The sequence below is a fragment of the Nannobrachium achirus genome, assembly GCF_963921795.1.
Source record: "Nannobrachium achirus genome assembly, chromosome: 12".
Taxonomy (NCBI): Eukaryota; Metazoa; Chordata; class Actinopteri; order Myctophiformes; family Myctophidae; genus Nannobrachium; species Nannobrachium achirus.
In genome coordinates, this window is record NC_137832.1 from 19,059,722 (window position 1) to 19,083,577 (window position 23,856).

General features: G+C 43.3%; 1 protein-coding gene across 1 annotated transcript in view; it reads right to left on the reverse strand.

Moving 5' to 3' along the window:
• cacna1ba (calcium channel, voltage-dependent, N type, alpha 1B subunit, a) overlaps positions 1-23,856 on the reverse strand; it is a gene marked incomplete at both ends in the record, with an annotated part of 221,504 nt that overhangs the window by 137,094 nt on the left and 60,554 nt on the right. The window contains one exon of the mRNA XM_080738497.1: positions 216-319. Within this exon, the coding sequence (XP_080594623.1) occupies positions 216-319 (104 nt within the window). The remainder of the gene's footprint in view (positions 1-215; positions 320-23,856) is intronic.

A 23,856-nucleotide genomic window follows, 5' to 3' on the forward strand; every position in this document is an offset into this window, starting at 1 on the left:
TAGTGGAAATAGCTGATCTACAAGCTCACAACGCGTCGCAACGTGTTGTGAGCTTGTAGATCAGAGCTTGTAGATCGGCTATTTTCATTGTGACAAAACAATTGTGATTACGTAAAATAATTGCGATTAGACGATTATGTAATAACTGTGACATGCCTACCTCTGGTGCAGTATGTAGTGTACTGCACCCCTCACACCCCGCAACGTGCACTCACCCAGAGAGGACTCCCAGCACCAGGTTGAGCATGAAGAACGAACCGATGATAATCAAGGGTATGAAGTAAAGCCAGTTCCACGTGTTCCCCGAGGCATCGTTGGCCTACACACACACAGAGAGACATGGGGATAGGATCATTCATTTGTTGTTTATATCAGAAAGGAAATGACAGCCTAATCTAAACAGGGGTTCAATTGATTTCAAGTGTGGCATCTATTAACTGAAAGTACATGATATAAACAGCATTACATAACACACAGGTCGATTTTTTAGGTTGGTAGAAGATAGATTATCCTGTTTGTAGGGAATGAGGAAAGAGGTCATAAGCACATAAACCATATATCGTTACTGTCGGGTGGAAACCTTTTTATTTCCAAAACCTTTCCTTTTTACTAGTATTTACAAATTATTTGCGACTGCAGGGAGCAGTTTAGTGTGAAAACCTGCCGCAGTTGTGTCACGCTGTCACGCTTGCCTGTCACGCTAAGCTGTTACCCTTGCCTGTCACACACTGTGTTACTCTAAGCTGTCACGCTTGCCTGTCACACCCACACACTATGTTCTTTTACACCATTCCTTCACCACAGTAAATGCTACATTCATGGTCTGGAGAGGGCACTTTTTACAGACGGCTAAAGGGGCAGGGGCTCAAGCCCCCTTTCATGTCTATGTGTGCACGTGCCTGCATTGGAAATACCAACCAATGAAGAAAATATTGCATGGGCTTAAGTGATGAGGGTGTGTGTGTGTGTGTGTGTGTGTGTGTGTGTGTGTGTGTGTGTGTGTGTGCGTGCGTGCGTGCGTGCGTGCGTGCGTGCGTGCGTGCGTGCGTGTGTTCGCGTGCGTGCGTGCGTGAGCGTGTGTGTTGTAGATGAGCTGTCACAAGAGGATTCTTGGAGGGAAAACATCAGCTGAAGTATGGGTTTGCAGCTTCCCTTTCTCTCTATTGGATACATATCTTTGCTGTCGGGTGGAAACCTTGTCCAAAACTGTTACTCTTCAGAAAATGGAAAAAATGAATCCAATGTTATTATTTAGTCACAAGCAAGCACCACAGAACACAGACAGACCACGTCCACTAAATCTTTCTTCAAAAATGCCTAATGCTGTCTGCCCAAAAATAACTCTCATTGAAAACAATAATATTGTTAACAAAACTAAAATATGAAATCTGTAGTTATGAGGTTTTTGCCCAACAGCGACCAAATGTCAGTGTGACTTGAAAGCAGCCCTGCCATCCAAACACGCAGCCCTGGCCCGTATCTCTCTCTCTATTGTTATTGCTTTCTTCAATTATTTCTCTGTCTCAGTGAGAAAACAACAACACGAAGACGTTATACCGGAGGCTCTCCTTTAAATGTCAAACCTCTGCTATTCTGCCATCAAACGTTATGTTGTGTTCATGACACTCTTAAGCCAAGCACAGGCATTCTAGGGCATTCACGAATAGAGATTTTTAGTATTCGAATTATTCAACCTCAAAGTATTTGAATAGTCGAATATTCGACAGGACTGGCCAAACTGTCAAATATAGAGTAAGCAAGAGGCGAACATTGTGAAGATAGCCGCTCTACATGCTCACAACGCCTCGCGTTGCGAGGCGTTGTGAGCATGTAGATCTACTATTTTTCTTCAGAGTTACAGACTTGAAAGGATCAATTTCAACCCCCTAAAGGAACCCAAATAGTCCTTGAAATCCACTTTGAGAACCACTGATTTAGAATATGCTAAATACTGCACAGTATAGTGACTTGCATTTTCTTTCTTTCTTAAATATCGAGCACTACACAACATTCCCCCCCCCCCCCCCTAAACTAATAGCATTTGGGAATAAAGCTCTGTTCACTTCATTGTAACATCAAGCGTCATCGAAACCAGGCGGTGCAGTTACAGTGGAGTACAGTACAGCAGAGTACGGAAGCAGGTCACAGTTAATTAAATCGAGCCCTGCCCCAGCTACGCTCCCCACTTAGCCAGCACACAGGATATTAGCGCAGAGCTAAGACAGACACGACTGACGCCAAGCTAGCATGAGCTCAGCTCACCTAAAGGACCAAGGCCGGCCACAGTGTGTCAGGGTTATACTGCTAGCAAGGGTCATTTTCCACCTAAACTTGAAACATGTTATGAAACAGGACACATGCTGACAATGATATAAACGCTGCACAAATACAGACAGCATGATATAACTAGTAAGAAGGGGTGAGAACAGTGGCGTCAGTTCAGAAAAAAGCTAAGGTATGGCAACATGACTGGTGTCTTGCGCGCGCGCGAAGACACCAGTCATGTTGTCATACCTTAGCAACAGGCATGACACATTTATTTTAAGAATACATCAACATTTTTTCCCCTAGTTTCTACGGTTTCTTGGGCTGGATATGGCAGCCTGGAACGGTTGTTCAAGTGCAGCTAAACTTGGCATCTTAGTAAACGTGCCACAATTAACAATAATGCATTGCACCTGTGCAGCTGACCTGCGGAACCTGGGAATATACCATTTTGTCAAGATGGGGAGAATACAAGTGTGGAGAATATAATTATAATACCTTGTTAAAGTGACCATGTTGTGAAATTTTGCATTTGTAGTTATTTTACTGTAATTTAACAACATAATAACCAGCACAGATAGACAAAGAGATATTCATGGATTTATATTTAAAAGTAACTTTTATTTCCCCCCCTGGACGGAGGGTATGGCAGCCCCATACCCCTGCCATACCCAATTGACGCCCCTGGGTGAGATGCAACCTCACCCGCAATAAAAAAGTGCAGAAAACGACCAAAGTGGTGGTGGCATGGGACTGAGAGAGACTCCGTATCAGCCGAGGCATTTTATTGAATGACATTTGCCATAAATTAGCTCTTTCGTCCATTAGGTAGCCTGTGGTTGCCTGAGCCCCAGGGCCTATAGCGGGAGTGCTTCAAATTCTGTCCAAGAAGTGTAACTGCGGAAGTGAGCCTTCAGACACCATTGTCACACAAAAAACTGCCTCAAAACATCACTGCTCTGAGTCTGCTCACAGCAGCAGTAGCAGCAGCACAGCAGCACAGTGCATAATGACTAACCGATTCCCTGACTGTGGTTCGTTCGGGTCTGTCTGGGATTTCAGTTTGTCTTCATCAAGCTAAAAGTGCATGACTAAATGGAGTTGCACAGTGAGTGGTACACGGCACTGTAATATATACTGTAACACATAGCACGCACGCACGCGCGCGCGCGCACACACACACACACACACACACATCTCTGTATCGGCTCTGCCATCGACCCCAGCAACAAAATGTATCCCAGTTGAATTAAGAGTGCCGAAAATGGGGATCTGTAGCCGCGAGCTGGCTGGCTGGCTGGCTGGCTGGCTGGCTGGCTGGCTGGCCGACTGGCTGACTGGCTGGCCGGGGGCTGAGAGACGAGGAAGGGTGTGGACGGGTATTGACCCAAAGTTCCAGTGTGTGCGGGATAACATGATTACGGGCTCTGGCCGGGAGGCTGCCGAGGCAGAAGGGCCTGGGTTGGGTTGCCATTCGCAATTACATGATATCCTCCCCCCTCCACTCTGGAGCTTAATGCCCAGACCCATTCTTCTTCATTATTGCCTGCGTCTTTCAGGCCAGCGGTAGCAGCCCTAACGGTTAAGACAGACAAGGGTGTGACTGAAGGCTTGTCAGGTCGAATCCCACCTGGGAAAATCTCGATTTAGTCAGAGCGTTTCAGGCAAAAATTGTGCACTTTATGAAAGAAGCATGAAATTTGGCACACAGTTAGAACATGCCATATGGAACATTTTTGACTATAGGGGCATCGCAGATTTGTCTTGTGGGAGCCAATCAAAGTTGGGCTCTCATAGACTTTACTATAGAGGAAAACAATACAAAAATAGATATGCTTTAAGTAGCATGTGAGGGGTCAAACTAGGTGTTTTTTCGGGATTCTGAATCCAAAGCAAGCATTTGTTTTGCACGAAAAACATTCCTTTCCGAGAAATGGCCACCACAAAACTGTGAAAAGTGATTCATCACTAAACCATAGTTTTATGGGGTCCGTTTTTAGCCCAAGGAATGTTTTTCCTGCAAAACAAATGTTTGCATTGGATTCAGAATCCCCAAAAACACCTAGTTTGACCCCTCACATGCTACTTAAAGCATATTTATTTTTTGTATTATTTTACTCTATAGTAAAGTCTATGAGAGCAACTTTGATTGGCTCCCACAAGTTTCCCAAGACAAATCTGCGATGCCCCTATAGACAAAAATGTTCCATATGGCATGTTCTAACTGTGTGCCAAATTTCATGCTTCTTTCATAAAGTGCACGATTCCATCAAAATACTGCCCGAAATGCCTGGACTAATGGACCAATCCCCAATCACATACACACCCATTGTAACTGTTACAATGGGTGTGTATGTGATTGGGGATTGGTCCATTGAAGAAAGAAAAAAAAACTCTCCTCCTCGCTTGCACAGCTTGCCATCAAAGTGCTTTAAGTAAGGAAACTGTTTTTCACACTTGGCAACTCCCTGGTATAGAGGTGGGCAACAGGCTATATCAGGGGTGGCAATTGGGTATGGCAGGGGTATGCAGCTGCCATACCCTGGGTCCAGGGGGAAAATAAAAGTTACTTTTAAATACAAATACATGAATGTCTCTTTGTCTATCTGTTCTGGTTATTATGTTGTTAAATTACAGTAAAATAACTACAAATGCAAAATTTAACAAAATGGGCACTTTAACAAGGTGTTAGAATTATATTCTTCACACTTGTATTCTCTCCATCTTGACAAAATGGTATATTCCCAGGTCAGCTGCACAGGTGCAATGCATTAGTTTACTAACATGCCAAGTTTAGGTGCACTTGAACAACCGTTCCAGGCTGCCATATCCAGCACAAGAAACCGTAGAAACAGGGGGAAAAGTTAAATGTACATCTTAAAATAAATGTATCAGGCCTGTTGCTGAGGTATGGCAACATGACTGGTGTCTAGCACGCGCGCGAATGAGCGCGTGCAAGACACCAGTCATGTTGCCATACCTTAGCAACCATGTTGCCATACCTTAGCTTTTTCTGAACTGACGCCACTGGGCTATATCCAGACACAGGTAGGTTCAAATACCATTGAAGTGGAAAAAGCGGCACTCCGAAATAGAGGATGCAAGACTGGCTCAGAAACACTTTCTTATTTATTGAGAGCGCTTGGCGCGCTTCGGTCTCAGCTTTCCCTTCCTCGGAGCTGATTTATAAGAACATTTTAAATCTGCTCTGAGGAACGCTGAGAAATGCGCCAAGCGCTCTCCATAAATAAGAAGGTGTATCTGAGCCATCTCTTGCATCCATTATTTCGGAGTGCCGCTTTCGGTGGTATTTGAACCTAGTTGTATTTATAGCTGAGCACCCACTGTCTAAACCAGGGGTTTTCAAAGTGGGTGACGGGGCACACTGGGGTGCCGCGACGGCAGTCCAGGGCAGGGTGCCGTGAGATCATTTGATAATATTTGAAATTTATTTGGACATTTAAAAATATATTTAGTATCATTTTAAAATTACAAGGTTATTTTCAGTCAGTTCTAACCAAAATGGCTGTTATCTCGCTTTCCTCGCAACGTAATCGCTAAAATATGCTATAAATATAAGGTGCTGGGAGTGAAAATTAGGAATATAATAATGTAGGGTTGCCTCGGATGAAAAAAATATTTATAGGGGTGATAGGTATTTTGTTATGGTTCATATCATCTTTTTATCAATACATATTGATGGCACAGTGACTGTGTCATATAAGGTCATGTACACTACAGTACCCACAAGGTCTCCGTCTGGTAGAAATCAGACCTTATCTACTGCCATGGAGCCTGTTCCGAAAACAATGAGAATTGTTTTGGTATTCTAAGGCTCGGCCTGGAACATTTGGTGTCATCTAGACACCAGCAAGGACACCTCTCCCCCCAGGAACCCTGTGGACTCTTAGTCTTGTGATGTGTGGACAAGAAACATATCCTATTAACTGTTGAAACGTCATCCACTGACTGATGAAATGACCATACTTATACTCATGTCAAAACATAATTTGTCAGAGAGAGCACGAACCATTGATTATTCTGTACTGTACCTGTCTTGAATACTCTCTCTCCATAGTAAACATTCCATTCTCACTCTGAATCACTCTCCTGTCTTATTTCTGTGTGATGGATTATTGTATCTCATATGGGAATAAGAAGGTGTTGTTGTTTACAAATAATATATCAATCAAAATGGTCCTACGTCGCCGCATACAGATGTAATCTTGGCCGACCGATGGATGGACAAGTGACCGTGGGTGCACTTTCTCTCCCCCGGTGGGTCGGTTTTACAACACGTATAAAAGAACCAGCTGTGAGTTTGGAAGTTTACTGTGTTTTCAGACAAGGTTATTATTTTGACAACAGTACAATTTATTTTATAACATTCCCTGCTTGGACATCCGCCACTGGACCGCTGGACACATGGTTTTCTGATTGCATGCTCCACGGTCCGAGGACGGATCTTTATGCACCACTGGTGACCGGAATAATATTTTAAGATAAGTATACTGTTTTCTTCAGTTATCTGTGCGCGATGAGTCGCTTCTCAGTTTGAATTATTGTTTTGATTTTTGATATTTCAGGGAGTCGGACAAGGCTAAATAATGTTTTAGTATCGCTCAGTCTATTTTACCTTCACTTGTTTTAACACATAAATTGCTCGGACACATCCTATCATAGGCTATTGTCCCCGCCAGCCCAACATAGAGGAAATACAGTAGGACAGGAGACACCATTCATTATAACATTCTTTTAAATTATAACATTTGTAATTACTTATTAATCCTTTATAGTTTACGGTTGGCCCCTGTAACATTATGTGTCGTGTCTTTGAATTTTGAATTAATGATGAATTATTGTTCTCCCTCCGTCGAGGAGCCGGAAATCTCCTAATTATGTTCTGGTTTGACACGCGTCGTAAATTAACCCTTATCTGATAACAGTAGATGGTCATTTTATCGGTCGTTATTTCTGTGATTTTCAAACTTCACAGAAACTATTTTTTTCTCTCGGTACCTTTTTGTTGCTTTTTGTTGCACATTGTTTACCAGAATCAGAGGGTTTGCCTGGTTCTAAAGAATTTGGACATAGCCGCCGGTGGTCACGGTTGATGTTATTTTTATCAATAATTGTCCAGTATTATTTTGTTATCTGTCTGTTTTGGTACCGAATTCGCTCCGTTTACTCTGCGCCTCTCACCCCCTCGCTTGCCGTCGCGAAGCAGAGTGAGAAGCTATATGTTATTTTTTAGACCGTATTTTGACCATTTCTGTTCTGGTAAAATAATTGGCATGAAGGCCTCTAATAATATTCAAATGTTTAAAATTATCTGACAATTTAAGTTAAGACAGAACTAAAATGTCTCCTTCTCCACTTTCTCAAGGAGTGGACCGATTGGACGATTGGACCTGCTGTCGGTGGAACCCCCAGGATTTTTTTTCTCCCCACCATGACACGTGAGCTCACTGTTTTATCATACATGTCACTCAAATTGGCAAAGGGGCAAGCCGACAGCAGAGCCAACAAGATTCACCACCCAGGTACCCTAATACAACTCACACACTGCTCAGAGACAAAAAACTTGTATAAATGTTGAATTTATACAATTCAACATTTATACTCTTCTCTTTCTCTAATATGCTCTCTGTCTCTCAATTAACCTAAAATAAATCAATATTGTTACTTCCTGTCTTTCTCTCTCTCCCTGAGAAAGAAAATAACAGCTCTACAAGCTCAAATAGTAGTCTTAAAGTCTAATAATTACTGTTACCCCATGATTCTAGAGGAAATAACAGTCCAATATTTGTCTTAAAATAAAAAGAAATAAAAATACTGAAACTTGGAACTACTCAGAAAACAAAGAATATACCTCAAAACCATACTTGATTACAGAACCCAAGTAAATGTACTCAATTACTTTCATCACTGAATCACAGGCAGTCTTTGCCTTGTTTACATTATAAAAGAACACAGTTTCCTTCGATAGTTATGAGACAAAAAACTTGCTTAAGTTGTTATAAATCATATTTTTTTTTCATCCATGATTTAACCTTGTCCATGAGGCCCCTGTGTCCTAAATAATGTGTTCCAAATTCCGTTGTTTCGTCGTTCCGGTTTGCCTTACAAATTACTTTTTATCTGCGGCCCTGTTAAAAACAGACATTAAATCGGTCGCGTTATTCTTCTTAAGTCTTTGAAGTTGGTTTTGTACACCTTAACTTTCTAAATCTATTTCTCAGTTTTCATTGTAGGCTATTCATGCCTTTTTGGACTGTAAATCACAGAGGTGTCCAGTACTTAAAGATTTATACCTGCTGTCTTAAGAGTCTAGCTAGCTCTTAACACAGCTGCGTTTTTATTGTTTAATGTTTTGTAGTCTATTGTTTTATCGCTTTTCGTTGCACGTTTGAGTAACAGAATAGGGACTGCGGTTTCCTGTTCTGAGGACATAGCAGACTGTTGGTCACAGATTCATGCTTGTCCATATTATTAGTTGGTGTTATTTAGCACGAGACTCCAGTTTAGTGTTGCCAGGACGAAAGTTATTTCTGTCCTGAAGGAAATCTTTACAAGATTTCGTTTAGTGTACCCAGAACAAAAGCAATTGTTCTGAAGGGAGAATCTCTTGGCCAGTGCATAACCCAGCCACTTAATCACATAACAAATCGCGTGGTTATTTTATTAATAATAGCTGTTTCCAGCTACTTAATCACATAAGAAATAGCGTGGTTATTTTAATTGGTAGATTTCCTTTATGTTCCAGAACAGAACGTTCTGACGGAAATCTTCATGCTTTATGCTTACATGTCTTTGTTTTAGTCTTATTATTATTTTTAATTCCATCTCAGGCCAGCTGAGGTGTTGAGAACTAAGAAGCCCCCTTCTGAATGATGACCTCTAAACTGACTGACCCATGTGTGTAAATGTATGAGAAATTGTCTACATGGATACATGTACTGTATGTATGTGTGTTTTAATCCTATTTTTCTCCCCTGGTCAATTGAGTGAAAGAAAAGGAAAAAAAAAATCAAACCCAGTATGAACATGAGCAGTGGTGCATATGTGTGTGTCCGGCCGTACAGTACTGTACGGTATGTGTGAGTCGCTGGCTCGCATTTAGGCTTGCTGCTTAACGCTTGCTGCTTGCGCTAGCTCTGCCTATGTTTTATTTTATTTGGAGAAACTGTGGGGATCGTTATAAACTTCAAGTGACTTGTTACATACTGTTTCTCTCAAAATGGGTCTTATTGTGTGAATCTGTTTCTATGTGTTTCTCCTAAAAGGGATGTTTGCCACTCTATGTTCCTTAATAACACATCCTGGTATTCTAACATTGTGATTCCGACAGCCTTGACACTGCAACAAGTGTCTGATATTTCACTGGTAAACCATATTTCAGTAAACAATCTTTATCCTCATGGGGTGACGGCAAGAGCTGTCAACAACAAGATTCACCATCATGTCAACAACTCAGTTGTGTTCTGTCCACTGATTAAGGTCAACCCAGCCCATGAGGTGACCACTTGACATGATATTACATCATGTCTTACAGTAACTATATAAATTCATGTCAACTGTTCATTTAATTTTGTTTTGTTTTTCCAGGTTTATGACAGGTTTATTTATTTTGGTTGGACTGGACGGATTTGACCTCATGTTTTATTTACATTTGATTTTGTCCGTTTTTCTCTGTCCTCCTGTCTTGTTGAGAAAGGGGCACCATGTCCGGTGGAGCCGTTCATTTTGTTTTTTGCTTCCCTAGGGGCTGGTGTCCATTTAATTATATTTTATTTATTTTGTTATTATTATCTTTTATTTGTATTTAAACCTTCTGTCTGTGTTCTGATGTCAAAGGGGCCCTGTTCATACAGTGCCTATGTTACAGAAGAGGCTCGGACACTTTACTCCCTCTCTGCCTCTGCGTGCGTGAGCGTGCGTGTGACGGTGCCATGGCCATGGCGGGTTATGTGTGAGAAAGTGTTAGATGTTTTGTCTTCCTTTCAACTGATTTCATCAACATTCTGATTGTTTACTGTCTAAAGTATTTTGTTGATGTTCCATTCTGGTACTGTTATGAAACATTTTAAAAAGACTCGATTACCCACAATCCTTCCTGAGAAGGATGGCTGATTAAGCCAAGGTCCTCTTTGGGTGTCTTACTGGTAGGCCTACTAAGAAACATTTGACACTGACTGAAGATGTAACTATCTTATGATTTTAAGTCATTTTTGATTTTTTTTTTTAAGTTTTGAATAATTGAAGAACTGTGAACAGATTATAAATCTGTGGTTTAAAAATGTATTTTTATTTTTTTATTATTTTATCCATTTAGCCCCAAACATCAACAACATTTTTTCTTGCCACACCTTGTGTCAAGAGGGGGTAGTATGCTTGATTGTTTGGATTAGGCTTTGATTTTCATTGTTTAACGTTTAATTTTGATTTTGAAACTTTTGATTTTAAAACTTTGTATGTTTTGAGTATGTTTGTGTTGTGTGCATTAATCCTTCTGCCCAACACAAACAGACTATCAGAACGGCTTACAGCCACTCAACACCTATAAGGGCTAACCATGACAACACCACAGCGGAGGAAAAAATACAGAGGGCGGAGAGTGAAAAGGGGCACCACCAACAGACGATGGGTCACCAGTGCACGAGCCAATCAACCGCAGGACCAGAGCTATGCTCTGGTTGTCGGTGGGTAACGGAAATGCACTGTGAAGAAAAACATTTAGGTGGAGAAATTATGATTGTAAATTGTTGAAATACAAGTGATCTGCCGCCAAGCACTGTCATCCTCTAGGCCCGATGGACGCCAGGCGGTGCCAAGGAACCACCAGAGGCCAGAGGGCAGTGCGAACGCGCCATCATCACAGCGGGGGGCTATTGCAGCCTCCCGGGCCTGTGAGTATTCTGAAATCGCACTGTCGAAGAATTAAGCCGCTATAATTATGACTGAAGAATCCATTGTATCGATATTAGTGAACTGCCGCAAGCTTCTGTCCATAGGAGCTGTCTGAAACCCACCTAAAGAACCCTCTTCCACTCTTCGACCCGTCTCCGCCCATCTCCGACCCGTCTCCGCCCATCTACAACCCATCTCCAACAAAACCTCAACTCGATCCCTGGACTTTGCTCTGTCTCTAGCCCTCATCATATCGAGGACTTATGGACTTATGGACCCCTTTTTATTTTTATTCTGTCCTGACAGGTTGCAGGGGAAGACTGATCAACTAATCTTGACGTATCAATCTGATTACAAGGGGTTATTTCATTTATGTGTAAACATGATAACATTTTTGTCATTAATGTCATGTCAACTCTAACCCTAACGATAATTACAGTCCTTTTACTATTGAAGAAATGTTTTAACCCTAACCCTAACCCTAACCATCTTTCATCCCACTGTTTGCCTATTTTGTTTTCTTTTGTTGATCTATTTGATAAAAAGATCAATATTAACCAGCCGGTGGATATTGATAGGTATTTTGTTATGGTTCATATCATCTTTTTATCAATACATATTGATGGCACAGTGACTGTGTCATATAAGGTCATGTACACTACAGTACCCACAAGGTCTCCGTCTGGTAGAAATCAGACCTTATCTACTGCCATGGAGCCTGTTCCGAAAACAATGAGAATTGTTTTGGTATTCTAAGGCTCGGCCTGGAACATTTGGTGTCATCTAGACACCAGCAAGGACACCTCTCCCCCCAGGAACCCTGTGGACTCTTAGTCTTGTGATGTGTGGACAAGAAACATATCCTATTAACTGTTGAAACGTCATCCACTGACTGATGAAATGACCATACTTATACTCATGTCAAAACATAATTTGTCAGAGAGAGCACGAACCATTGATTATTCTGTACTGTACCTGTCTTGAATACTCTCTCTCCATAGTAAACATTCCATTCTCACTCTGAATCACTCTCCTGTCTTATTTCTGTGTGATGGATTATTGTATCTCATATGGGAATAAGAAGGTGTTGTTGTTTACAAATAATATATCAATCAAGGGGTGCCCCGAGCGAAAAAGTTTGGGAACCCCTGGACTAAACCAAGCGTTCCGAATTGGGACGAACGTTAATGTTCCAAGCAGTAAAAGAGCTAATAGCAGGTGGACAAGCTCACTGTCGATCTGCTTGTCGGGGGAAGTCTTTTCCCCAAAATACGGATGCTGGGAGTGGCTGCATGGTGAACTGCTGACGAGCAGGAAGAAAAGAAGCAGCCTCTACTCGGCAGACAGGTGCCAAGGAGGCCACAATAGGAACAGCATATTTCCCACAGCCCACAGTGTGCTGTGGGATGTTGTGTGTTTACTGCCGAGCCACGGGCGACGGACACAATGTAGCATCAACCAGAAAGCACCGCATCTGTGACTCACAGCAGCTTACTGGCAGAGGAAACGAGAGCACTTCCCATACATACACACACGTCCATCAGGTACCACTGGGTGGACAAGCGAACAAACGTTCATACTGTATGGCAGGGGTTTTCAAACCTTTTGGACTCAGGGCACCCTTGTACATAACCTTTTCATCCACGGCACCCCTGAATTACACTGTTCATTTTTATAATCTTACATCCTCTTAATTTTTTATCCCACGATTTTGCAACCCATTTTTCACCCAGTGCCAATTGCCTATTGCCAGGGGGAGGCATTATTGAGACCAGGATTACTGCATGTTTTTGTGAGGGTATCAACCCTAGGAGACACGGGGAGAACATGCAAACTCCACACAGAAAGGCCCTATCGCCGTCCCCACCTAGGGTGTGGGCGCTGATGATGCGGAGGGAGAAACACACCCCCCAGCACCCCAGGACCTTCTAGCTGTGAGGCGAAGCGCTAACCACTGCGCCACCGTGCCCCCAGAATCTTACATCCTATTGGAGAAATATGCATTTCCATCAGAACTGACTGAAAATAACGTTATACTTGACGTTTAACCACTTGAACCCCAGCATGCCTATTCTGGGGGGGAAGGTTCACCAAAAATAGCTGATCTACAAGCTAGTTCTGCTATTTTTGGTGAAGAGAGTTGTCGTAGATGGAAAAAGAACTCATCAAGTACAGTGCAAATCAGGTCTGTTTTACTAAGCATAGTGCAGTGATATTGATGTAGTGATATTGATGACTTCCAAATATTATCAAATTATCTCGCGGCACCCCTGGACTGGCATCACGGCACCCTCAGGTGCCCTGCTGTATGGATGTATGAGCAAAGGATTGTCCCATTCTGTTCTCAAAAGGCAGATGGTCCTCCAGACAAAGGCTTGGCCTCGCACAGCTTCCATCATCCATCTCTGCTCCCCGTGGGGCTATTTTTAAACATTTAACCAGTCATTAATCAATATTCCAATCAGGCCAGCAGAGGTGGGTGCGGGAGGAGCTGGGTGACAGAGCGAGCCCAAGACTCAGGGGGTTTTTCAGGGGTCTTAATGTGACAAGTGATATGAGAACTGGTGGTGAGCGTGCAGTGCTTTTCCATTTAATTCCACCTGCAGCACTTGGTTATTAGTGAGCATTCCACATTAGTTGTGACGTCCTCAGTTTGAGTCTGTGTGACCTGTGTGTCACGTTGTGTTATCCTTATCTCTAACCGAGCTCTCACTCTGTTGTGCCACCTCGTAAACCAGACAATTAATGTGTAGCACACGCCCAACAAGAAAGTGCACATTTTTGGTCACAGATAATAGGTTTCATTGTTCTACAGCAAAAAGTGAAAACTTAGATGTTAACTATAGTGCAGATATGAGACCCTGCACCTAGGACTAGTAAGAAAAATTATCATGTTTGATTTTGTATTGTTCTTTTTTGCGTCTGTCAGAAACCAGTGCTGCACTGACCTATCTTTCAGCTAAGCAGATCTGCTATTTTTGGCTAAAGTTCTCAGAATATGGAGGCTAAGGTTCAAGCAGTGGTTAATATACAAAAGGAGAAAAAAAGGTTTCTATCACTCAAAGATTTGGAGGACCCCCTGTAGTAACTCTAGGGACCCCCTTGGGGTCCCGGACCCCCTGTTGAAGACCCCTGGTCTAAATTGACCCTTGCAAGTATGTAACTCTGACATAAATGGAACCAAATGAACCCTAACGGGTCCATTTGGTTCCATTCGTACACTGTCAAGAGTTAAGAGGATAGGCCTTGAAATGAAAAGGTTTGAGAAACAGTGAACTAGGGCGCTACTTAAAAACAAAAAACAGTTCGAATATGGAGATCAGGGGTTTCTGTGCGACACGACAGCAGCGATTTGCTGTTGTTCTTGGTTTACTTTGACACACGTCTGTTCCACTCATGTCCCACCCAGAGCAGTGTAATTAGAGTGGCGACACGCTTTGAACTCGCCGCAGACCGGAAGTGGCTTCGCATGGAGTCCTAGCGAGCCTCTGCCCCGTCCGCCCCCATTCTAGCCGAGTCATTGATTCGCTTGTAAGTAGACCAAATCACGTCTTTTTCACCATTTTAACGCATTCACGGCCCTCTCTTGGGTAGATAACATTATTAAAAGGGTGAAAAAGACGTGATTTAGTCTACTTACCAGCAAGTGAAAATGAATGGGGGCGGACGGGGCAGAGGCTCGCTAGGAATGAGACTGGCTCCATGCGTGCATGTGTGCGCATGCGTAAGCTAGGCTAAGTTAGCTTCCCACCATAGAGTAAATAGGCTTTCCACGCTTACTATGGGAGTCGACGGAAGTGTCGCCACTCTCCTTACACTGCTCTGGTCCCACCATGCCAGCAACCAGGAAAAAGCAGTTTGAATAAACTCTGAGTCCACTTTTACATCTGGACTGTATGTTTTACACGATTATGGGGGAAACAATGATATCCCCTCAATGAGCTACTACCTCAATGAAGATGCCAGTCCTTGCATCCTTCCCAGGAACCACAAAGTAGGTGATCAATATCACAATTATTTCAGACTTTTATCTCGATTACTATCAATGAACAATTATGAAAACAAATAGTGAAAATAGCTGATATACAACCTCACTTGTCACGATGCTTTTTATTATGAATGAATACGAACAAAAGGCTGTCAAAAATGTCACTCTCTAGGAATTCCACAGAGCTGATGCTGCAGCCAAGTTGTTTTATTTTTAGTATATTCAATCTGTTCTATTAGATTCTACTCTATCTTATCACATCATACACACACCGTAGCCCAAGTCTTGACTTGACGTGAAATCCATATTCCACAGACACATGCATCTTCCCCCAACACACGCACGCGCGCGCGCGCGCGCACGCACGCACGCACACACACACACACGCACGCACACACACACACACACACACACACACACACACACACACACACACACACACACACACACACACACACACACACACACACACACACACACACACACACACTAAACAACCTATGACTAATAGGGTCTTAGGGTATCCTGATGAGAAATTGACTGTCTGCCCTCCCCCTCCATCCCTCTGCTGTACAATGAGTTACACGCACGCACACACACACACACACACACACACACACACACACACACACACACACACACACACACACACACACACACACACACACACACAGACACACACATGCGCATGTTTGTATCACTATCATTGTAGTGCGCATGTCAGAATAAGCCAGGCCTAGCACCAACCGTAACAGCTGAACCTAATCTCGAAATGCCTAAATCCTAAAACCCCAACCTCAACCTATAAGTCTCTTCCCGATTCCTCAATTTCCTCATTTCTCTCGCCAGGACCAGGAAATTGTTCTCTCGATTTTCTACTTCTTAAATTCCACTTGTGGGGAAATTTGGTCCTCACAAGGATGGCAATGCAAGAACACACACAAACACACACATGCACGCACGAGCGCGCACGCACGCACGAGCGCGCACGCACGCACACACACATGGGTTGGCAGAGACGGACGAGCACTCATCAGGGCCATGATAGATGATGCTCTCTGATGAACTGGTCACGGCCAGGAAATGAGGCAGCTGTCTCTCCTCCTTCTGTGGCTCAATCACCCATATAGGCCTTATTGAATGCTTTAACCAGTGAAAAATAGCAGATCTACAAGCTCACAGCGAGCTGCTATTTTTGAAAAAGTCGTGAAAATGTGTGCAAATCTTTGAATGTATGTATTTTTAAAGCAAACGTTTGTAACTCAAATTTTGCTTTTGGAGGGGTCCCTGGAACTAAATATTTTGAGATGGGGGTCCGTGGCCAAACACATATCATTGTTGGGGGTCCTTCACATGAAAAAGTTTGAGAACCACTGACATAGTAGTCTCTCAAGAACAGACTAACTGAGCTCCAGTTAAGTGAAAAGGACTTTTTCTTTGACGATGGCTGGCCAGATTGCTGACATAGAAACATAGGTTTTTCAAAAAATCTTAGAAGGATTCAAAAGACACTTATAGAATCGGGTCCAAATTAAAATTTTCACGATTTTTCAAAAATAGCAGATCTACAAGCTCGCAGCGCGGCACTCGGTGACTAGAGAGAGAGAGAGAGAGAGAGAGAGAGAGAGAACAAATGGGCAAGAGGGAAAAGACAGGAAGATGGATGGAGAGAGAAATGAAAGAGAGACACGAAAGGGAGAGAGAAAGAGAGCGAGAGAGAGCGTATCGTTGCTGTCGGGCAGAAACCTCGTATCTCCAAGTTTAATTTTTTTTAATAAAGTAAAGCCCTGTTTCATCATACATCATCATACTAGTGAAAATAGCAGGTCTACAAGCACACAACGCCTCGCGGTGCGTGTAGATCGGCTATTCTCACTAGTCTTGTCAGGCAGAAACCTTGTATCTCCATATTTAAACCTTTTATGTTTTTTCCCCCTAAATGAATGCCCTACTTTGTGCAAAAGTAGCACGACACGTTGCGATGCAATGCGACGCGTTGTGAGCTTGTAGATTAAGTATATCCGTGCGATCTGTCTGCATTTGCAACCAATGAAACGTATCAACAAGAGATTGCGTGACTAAATCACTGACAAAGTAAAGGTTTTGGACATACAAGGTTTCCAACCCGACAGCGACGATATCGTCGTTGTCGGGTTGGAAACCTCGTATCTCCAAGTTTCAAATTTGTACGTTATTTCGCAAAGTAAAGCCCTGCTTGATCATACAAGGCCGTCGCACAAAAGTAGTGAAAACAGCAGATCTACAAGCACACAACGCCTCGCACCCGCGAGGCGTTGTGTGCTTGTAGATCGGCTGTTTTCACTAGTTTAAACCATTTCTAAAATGATAAATGCAAAACCAACACTTTTGGACATACAAGGTTTCCACCCCCGACGGCGACGATATACTAATGATGAATGGAGGACTGATCTCAAGCCCCTTGCCTGCTGGCCTCCCGTTCGGGCTAATTCTGGATTAGAGCACCTTGCTCTAATAGGGATTATTCATCATGCAAATGATGATGCGCAACCTGGGCAGGGCCAATGCTGACGGAGCAAAAGGTTCAGCATCTGGACTGCGTGATCCATATACTGTAGCATTAACCACACTTAGCCTGGTGTCCCCATATCGGGCATGTCAGTCAGGGACGTGCTGGGCCCCTGTTTCAGCCCGGGAAAAAGAGTTGTAGACTGTAGAGGCCCTCATTGCGCGCTATAGAGAGAGATCTCTCTCTTTAGCGCTGCTGCTGCTGCTACTCAAAGATTTGCCATTTCAGATCATGACAAGTGACAAGCCAGTGGGCCAATTACTGTACATGAGTTATATTTCGTCGTTGCCGGGTGGAAACCTTGTATGTCCAAAACCGTTCGTTTTGCATTTATCATTTTAAAAAATGATTTACACTAGTGAAAACAGCCGATCTACAAGCACACAACGCCTCGCACCGCGAGGCGTTGTGTGCTGGTAGATCGGCTGTTTTCACTACTTTTGTGCGACGGCCTTGTTTGATGAAGCAGGGCTTTACTTTGCGAAAGAACGTACACATTTTGAGATACAGGTTTTCCACCCGACAATGACGATATACTAGTGTTGTTGCTGCTCTTATACCACCATTATTACTGGGGTTGGTGTGGGCCAGACAGTAGCCCCCCGTGGTTTGCAAATGGCCCGCGGGCCGCCTATTGGGGAACCCTGCAGTACAGGGCCTGGCTCAACGGGGACGCAGCGCAAATCGTTGTGAGCTGGTAGTCTGGCAATAGGCTCTATGCATATACACCATTTTGTTCTACTTCCGGGTGTCTTTCGACTTCCTTCACAGGTGTTACTGATGATACTAATGAAGGGTCTGTTTGATTTATTGTACAGTGGTTCTTTAATTTCAAGGACCCCCATAACTCTGTACAAATGGAAACAAATGGACCCTTGCGGGTCCATTTGCTTCCATTTGTCAGAGTTACACACCTGTATGTCAGAGTTACACACCTGTATGGGGACATTTGGAACCCACTCAAGGACACTTTGAGACCCACTGGTGTAGCAGAGTGTTTCCAGTGAGCCAACATGCACAATATCAGCACCCTGACTCTGTTTGACCAGAATGGAACAGACCCTTCATTAGTATCATCGGTAACACCTGTGAAGGAAATCAAAAGACACCCGGAAGTAGAACAAAATGGCGTATATGCATAGAGCCTATTTGTCTTGTGTGAGAGTCCCTGGCTCCAAATGTTTGATGGGCGTCTGTAGCCAAATACACACATTAGGCTATTTAAGCTTTGGATGGCTATGGCAGATGACACCGGCAACCGATAGATCAACCTGCCGCCGTGTACTAGGCCAGAAGCTACCTTTTTCCACGTTGCGCATAAATCGTCCGCTGTATAGACGCGTCGCCATGGGAACCAAAGCCTTCAGTAAAAGCGGTGGGACCCTATAGCTAGCTGACTCTACCTGCTATTCCAGCGCTTCTCAAACTACGCGTTGCTGAGACCCAAAGTGGAATCCTTGTGGTTGCATTGCCCACCAAAAAAAAGGAGAAAAAAAACATTAAGCCGGCTTTCTGTCTAGGTCAGCAGTAAAAATGACGGTGCTAGTGGGAAAATGAAAAGGGGAAAAGAAAGAAATGTACCTGTGAGGGGTCAAGTGGCTTCCTAACCATCAATTATTTAGCTGGGGACCCCCGAAAAACCGCCCCAACGACCCCACGTTCAGAACCACTGGTGTACTGGGTGCACAAAATGAAAGCTCAAGTAGGCTATGCCGGTCCAAGCTAGGCTAGCACACAGGCACTGGACATCTTAACAACTATAGCTCTCCCCTTCCCTCCAGCAGCTCTGCACCGTCCGTGTTGCCAAGCACCGGGCAGAAGCAATGCTATATGGTCAGAAGAACATGTTTTGACTTGTGTAAAAGCACAAAAAGTATTGGCATCAAAGTGCAGTACAAAAGTAATCAGCAAACCATTTTACTACTCCTACAGATTTTGTCACTAAACAGTTTTTTTCATATTTCACAAATCATGAACAGCACGTTTGTCCGATCTGCAGCCAAATGCGAGCATGTTCTACTCTAGAGGAACACACTTTACTAGTTTGTGTTGAAGGAGGTTTGTGATATAAGTGGTTAAAGACGTCACGAAATAGCTTTATTGCTATAACCCTTTTGCTAAGTTTAGCTGCAGAGACAGGGGTGTGTTTCTCTTTGACCAATCAGTGTCAGCCGACGGTCCCATGCCCTCCGGGCTATGGGATCTCTGGACGCTACACACACAGCTGCCCTAATCAGAGCTGATCAGAGCGTACAGCACAGCTGAGCTGAAGCAGGCAGAGGGGGGGATGTACTGCATTGCTTATTTTCTCACCTCCAATATTTTTAAGATAATCTTTTACGAACGGTTTAGGTTTAAAACAAGTAATACACTGTCTGACGTTCATCTCTTGAGTCGGATAAGAATGTCTCAATAATTTGAACCAGGTGCGAGCGGAGGCTTTTATGAATATTGAACCAATGAAAAGTATTAATAAAAGCTTGTGACCAGCTCTGAGGAGAGAACTAGCTATTTTCTCAGTTTTTTGTAAATGTGGGCTTAAAAGTGGCACGGCTAACAAAATATTGGAAGATAATTTCATTTCCATCCAAATATGGAAAGGCTTATGTATGACTAAAACTAAATGCAGATTTTTTTTTTGTAAAGAGTCATTTTAACTGAACTAAAATGTTTTGCCAAATGTTTTAATTTTCCTTTACTGTGCAACAGCCTCTAATAGCCGTCTGAACATGACGTAGGGGCAAAATGGCTGCCGTGCCGAACATTGTGGTCAATTGCACTCGCGACAGATAACATCATCAACTCAATGCCTGAAAAAGCTGTCATACGGCTCCAAATGGACAGCGTCCAGACGAGCCCAGGCACTCTGCGAGTGCTTATGGGCAGGGGCGTCACAAGGGGGGGGGGGGGGGGGTGGAACTGGGTTACTAGGGCCCAAGGTGGAGGGGCCTTAATTATTTTATACTTTAGCTATTGAAAAATAGCAAATATACAAGCTCACAGCGCGGCACTGAGTGCCGCGCTGCGAGCTTGTAGATCTGCTATTTTTGAAAAGACATGAAAATGCATGCAAATCTTTGAATATAATTATGTACTTTCTAAGCGAACATTTGTAACAAAGATTTTGCTTCTGGGGGGGTCCCTGGAACTAAATATTTTTAGATGGGGGTCCGTGGCCAAATACATGTAATTTTGGGGGTCCTTCACATGAAAAGGTTTGAGCACCACTTACACAGAAACATAGGTTTTTCAAAAAACCTTAGAAGGATTTGAAATATTCAAAGACTTGCACAAATGCGCTGCGAGCTTGTAGATCTGCTATTTTTCAATACTTAAAGCACAAACATTCATGGTGGGGCCCGCAGTGAATCCTTGTGCCCAGGGCCCAGAACTTGGTGCGACGCCCCTGCCTTATGGGAGCTGTGCTCTGGGCTCAGGGCAGCTTGGAAGGTTCCACGTCACGTACACAGTCTGTCACCGAGCCACGCTGGCCCCAGGCAAACCAGGAAATAGACTGCCAGTGCCAGCCACAAAGAAAGATGTGGGGAAACAATTATTCCACATCAAAGAAATCGGCAGCGTTACCCCACCCTGCCGTTTCCTGCTCACGGCAACCAAACCACTATTGATCCACTGGAACCATTCGTCGTTGTCGGGTGAAAACCCTGTATGTCCAAAAACCGTTTGTTTTGCATTTATCAATTAAAAAATGATTTAAACTAGTGAAAACAGACGATCTACAAGCACACAACGCCTCGCACCGCGAGGCGTTGTGTGCTTGTAGATCTGCTGTTTTCACTACTTTTGTGAGACCGCCTTGTATGATGAAGCAGGGCTTTACTTTACGAAAGAACGTATGAATTTGAAACTTGGAGATACGAGGTTTCCGCCCAACAAAGACGCATTGCTCTCCTCTTTCTCTCTCTCTCTCTCTCTCTCTCTCCCTCTGTCTCTCCCTCTCTCTCTCTCTCTCGTCTGCCTTTCTCTTCCTCTTCCTTTCTATCAATTTTGGTTGCTGTCTGGCAGAAACCTTTATTTCCGTGTTGGGGGGGGGGGGGAATTAATACTTTGTCATACCGGTGGCACACAAACGTAGCAAAAAAATAGTAGATCTTACAAGCTTGTAGATCTGGTATTTTTTAAACAAATACGTTGGAAGTCAAAGTGGATAATTCTGTTTGCGGGTTTTATAAATATTGAAGCATTGAAATTGACAACACAGCTTGTGACAAAATAATAACCAGTAAGACTGCCTAATCGGGAGATAAGCGACCGCCAGGTCGCAGCGTGATTTGAGAGCAAAATGTGTAGGAGCAGTGTCCAAAAAAGTGTTTGAAAAAATCGGCCTGATGGTGGCGCTATATGGGTCAGATCCATGGTGATGAGATGAGTGTAGACATACTGTGTACCGATTTGCGTGATTTTAGGGCAAAATCTGTAGGAGAAGTGTCCAAAAATGTGTTTTGAAAAGAATCGTCCTGATGGTGGCGCTATATGGGACAGATCCATGTTGAAGACATGAGCGTAGACCAAGTGTGTACGGATTTGTGTGATTTTAGGTCAATTTTTTTAGGAGCAGTGTCCAAAAATGTGTTTTTTTTTTCGATACAAGGTTTCCACCCAACAACAACGATTTCTCCCTCCCAGCCTTCCACTCTGTCTCTGTCTCTCTCTCTCTCTCTCTCTCTCTCTCTCTCCATCACATGGCTCTCTCTCTCTCTTTCCCTCCTTCCATATCTCTCGGAGGCCTACAGTAAAAAATAAATCACACTATCACACGTCCCTCTCTAGCCACTGGAGCTTTTTAATAATTTATCCAGTTGCATAATCGCCTCTCTTGCATGATATAATTGCAACCCTTATGCAAATGTCAAGAGTGCAATGATTTCTTACACGCTTGGAGTAAACCAACCAGCAGCATTGTGGTCCTATTGGGAAATGGGGGCCGTGTGTGTGCATTTGTTGGAAGAAAAGCGGACAAATACATGATACAGTACATGGATGCATGCTTGTATGCAGTGGTAGGCAGCAAACAAGTGCATTTAATGTACTGTACTAGTGTAGAGTTTTTGTATTTTTTGGATACTTTCACTCCACTCCAAAGGAAAAGGTTGAATAAATGAAGCCCTATATTAAATATATAGTGACAATAGTACAAGCTCACCATGTAACGCAATGTGAAGCATGGTAAGGTTGTAGTTGTTCTGGAAAGTCTTAATTTCAATACACTGACACAATAGCCATGTTTCCATAAGCTTATTCGAAAATATGAAGCGAATTATCAGAAATTCGCGTTAAGACAAAGCGAATTTAACCTGTTTCCATTTGCGGGTGTCATTTGAAATAGAGCCCTAAATGTCACCAAACAGTGGTCCGCGGCTCAAAATGCCAAATATATAATGGACCTTGATATGAAAAAGGGTTGAAAACCTACCGGTATGTTGTTTCTATTTCAGTGGTGCTCAAACCTTTTCATGTGAAGGACCCCCAAAATGATATGTATTTGGCCACGGACCTCCATCTCAAAATATTTCGTTCCAGGGACCCCCCACAAGCAAAATGTAGTTACAAATGTAAAGATTTGCACACATTTTCACGACTTTTCAAAAATAGCAGTGTGCCGCGCTGTGAGCTTGTATTATCTGCTATTTTTCAATAGCTAAAGTATAACATAATTAGGTCCCTCCACCTTGGGCCCTAGTAACTCGGTCCCACTCCCCCCCCCCCCCCTTGTGACACCCCTGCTGGCATACATGCATGCATGTGTTTGTGTGTCAGCCTCCCGGAGGCTGGCCTCTAATCCTCCCCCTAAGGTACTGCCGGGAGGAGAGACGGCGAGCGGGGTGAAGAGCAGAGCATCTCTGCAGGGCGCTCAGGACAACCGCTGTTCAGCTCGCTGCAATCTAATCAACATTCCATGCTTTCTCATGCTTTCACTCTAGAGGTGATATGGTAGAAACAAAACAAGTAAAACCAAAAAGAGAAAGAGAGAGAGATAACTATTTCCCGACGACTCTGTGCGGTACAATTCTCACTGTTAATGTATACATTTTAACCCGTTAAAAGTAGGAAAGCATCTTTGTCATCTAACATATAATTAGAGAGGTCAGTCAGTAGGTCAGTCAGTAGGTCAGTCACACAATGC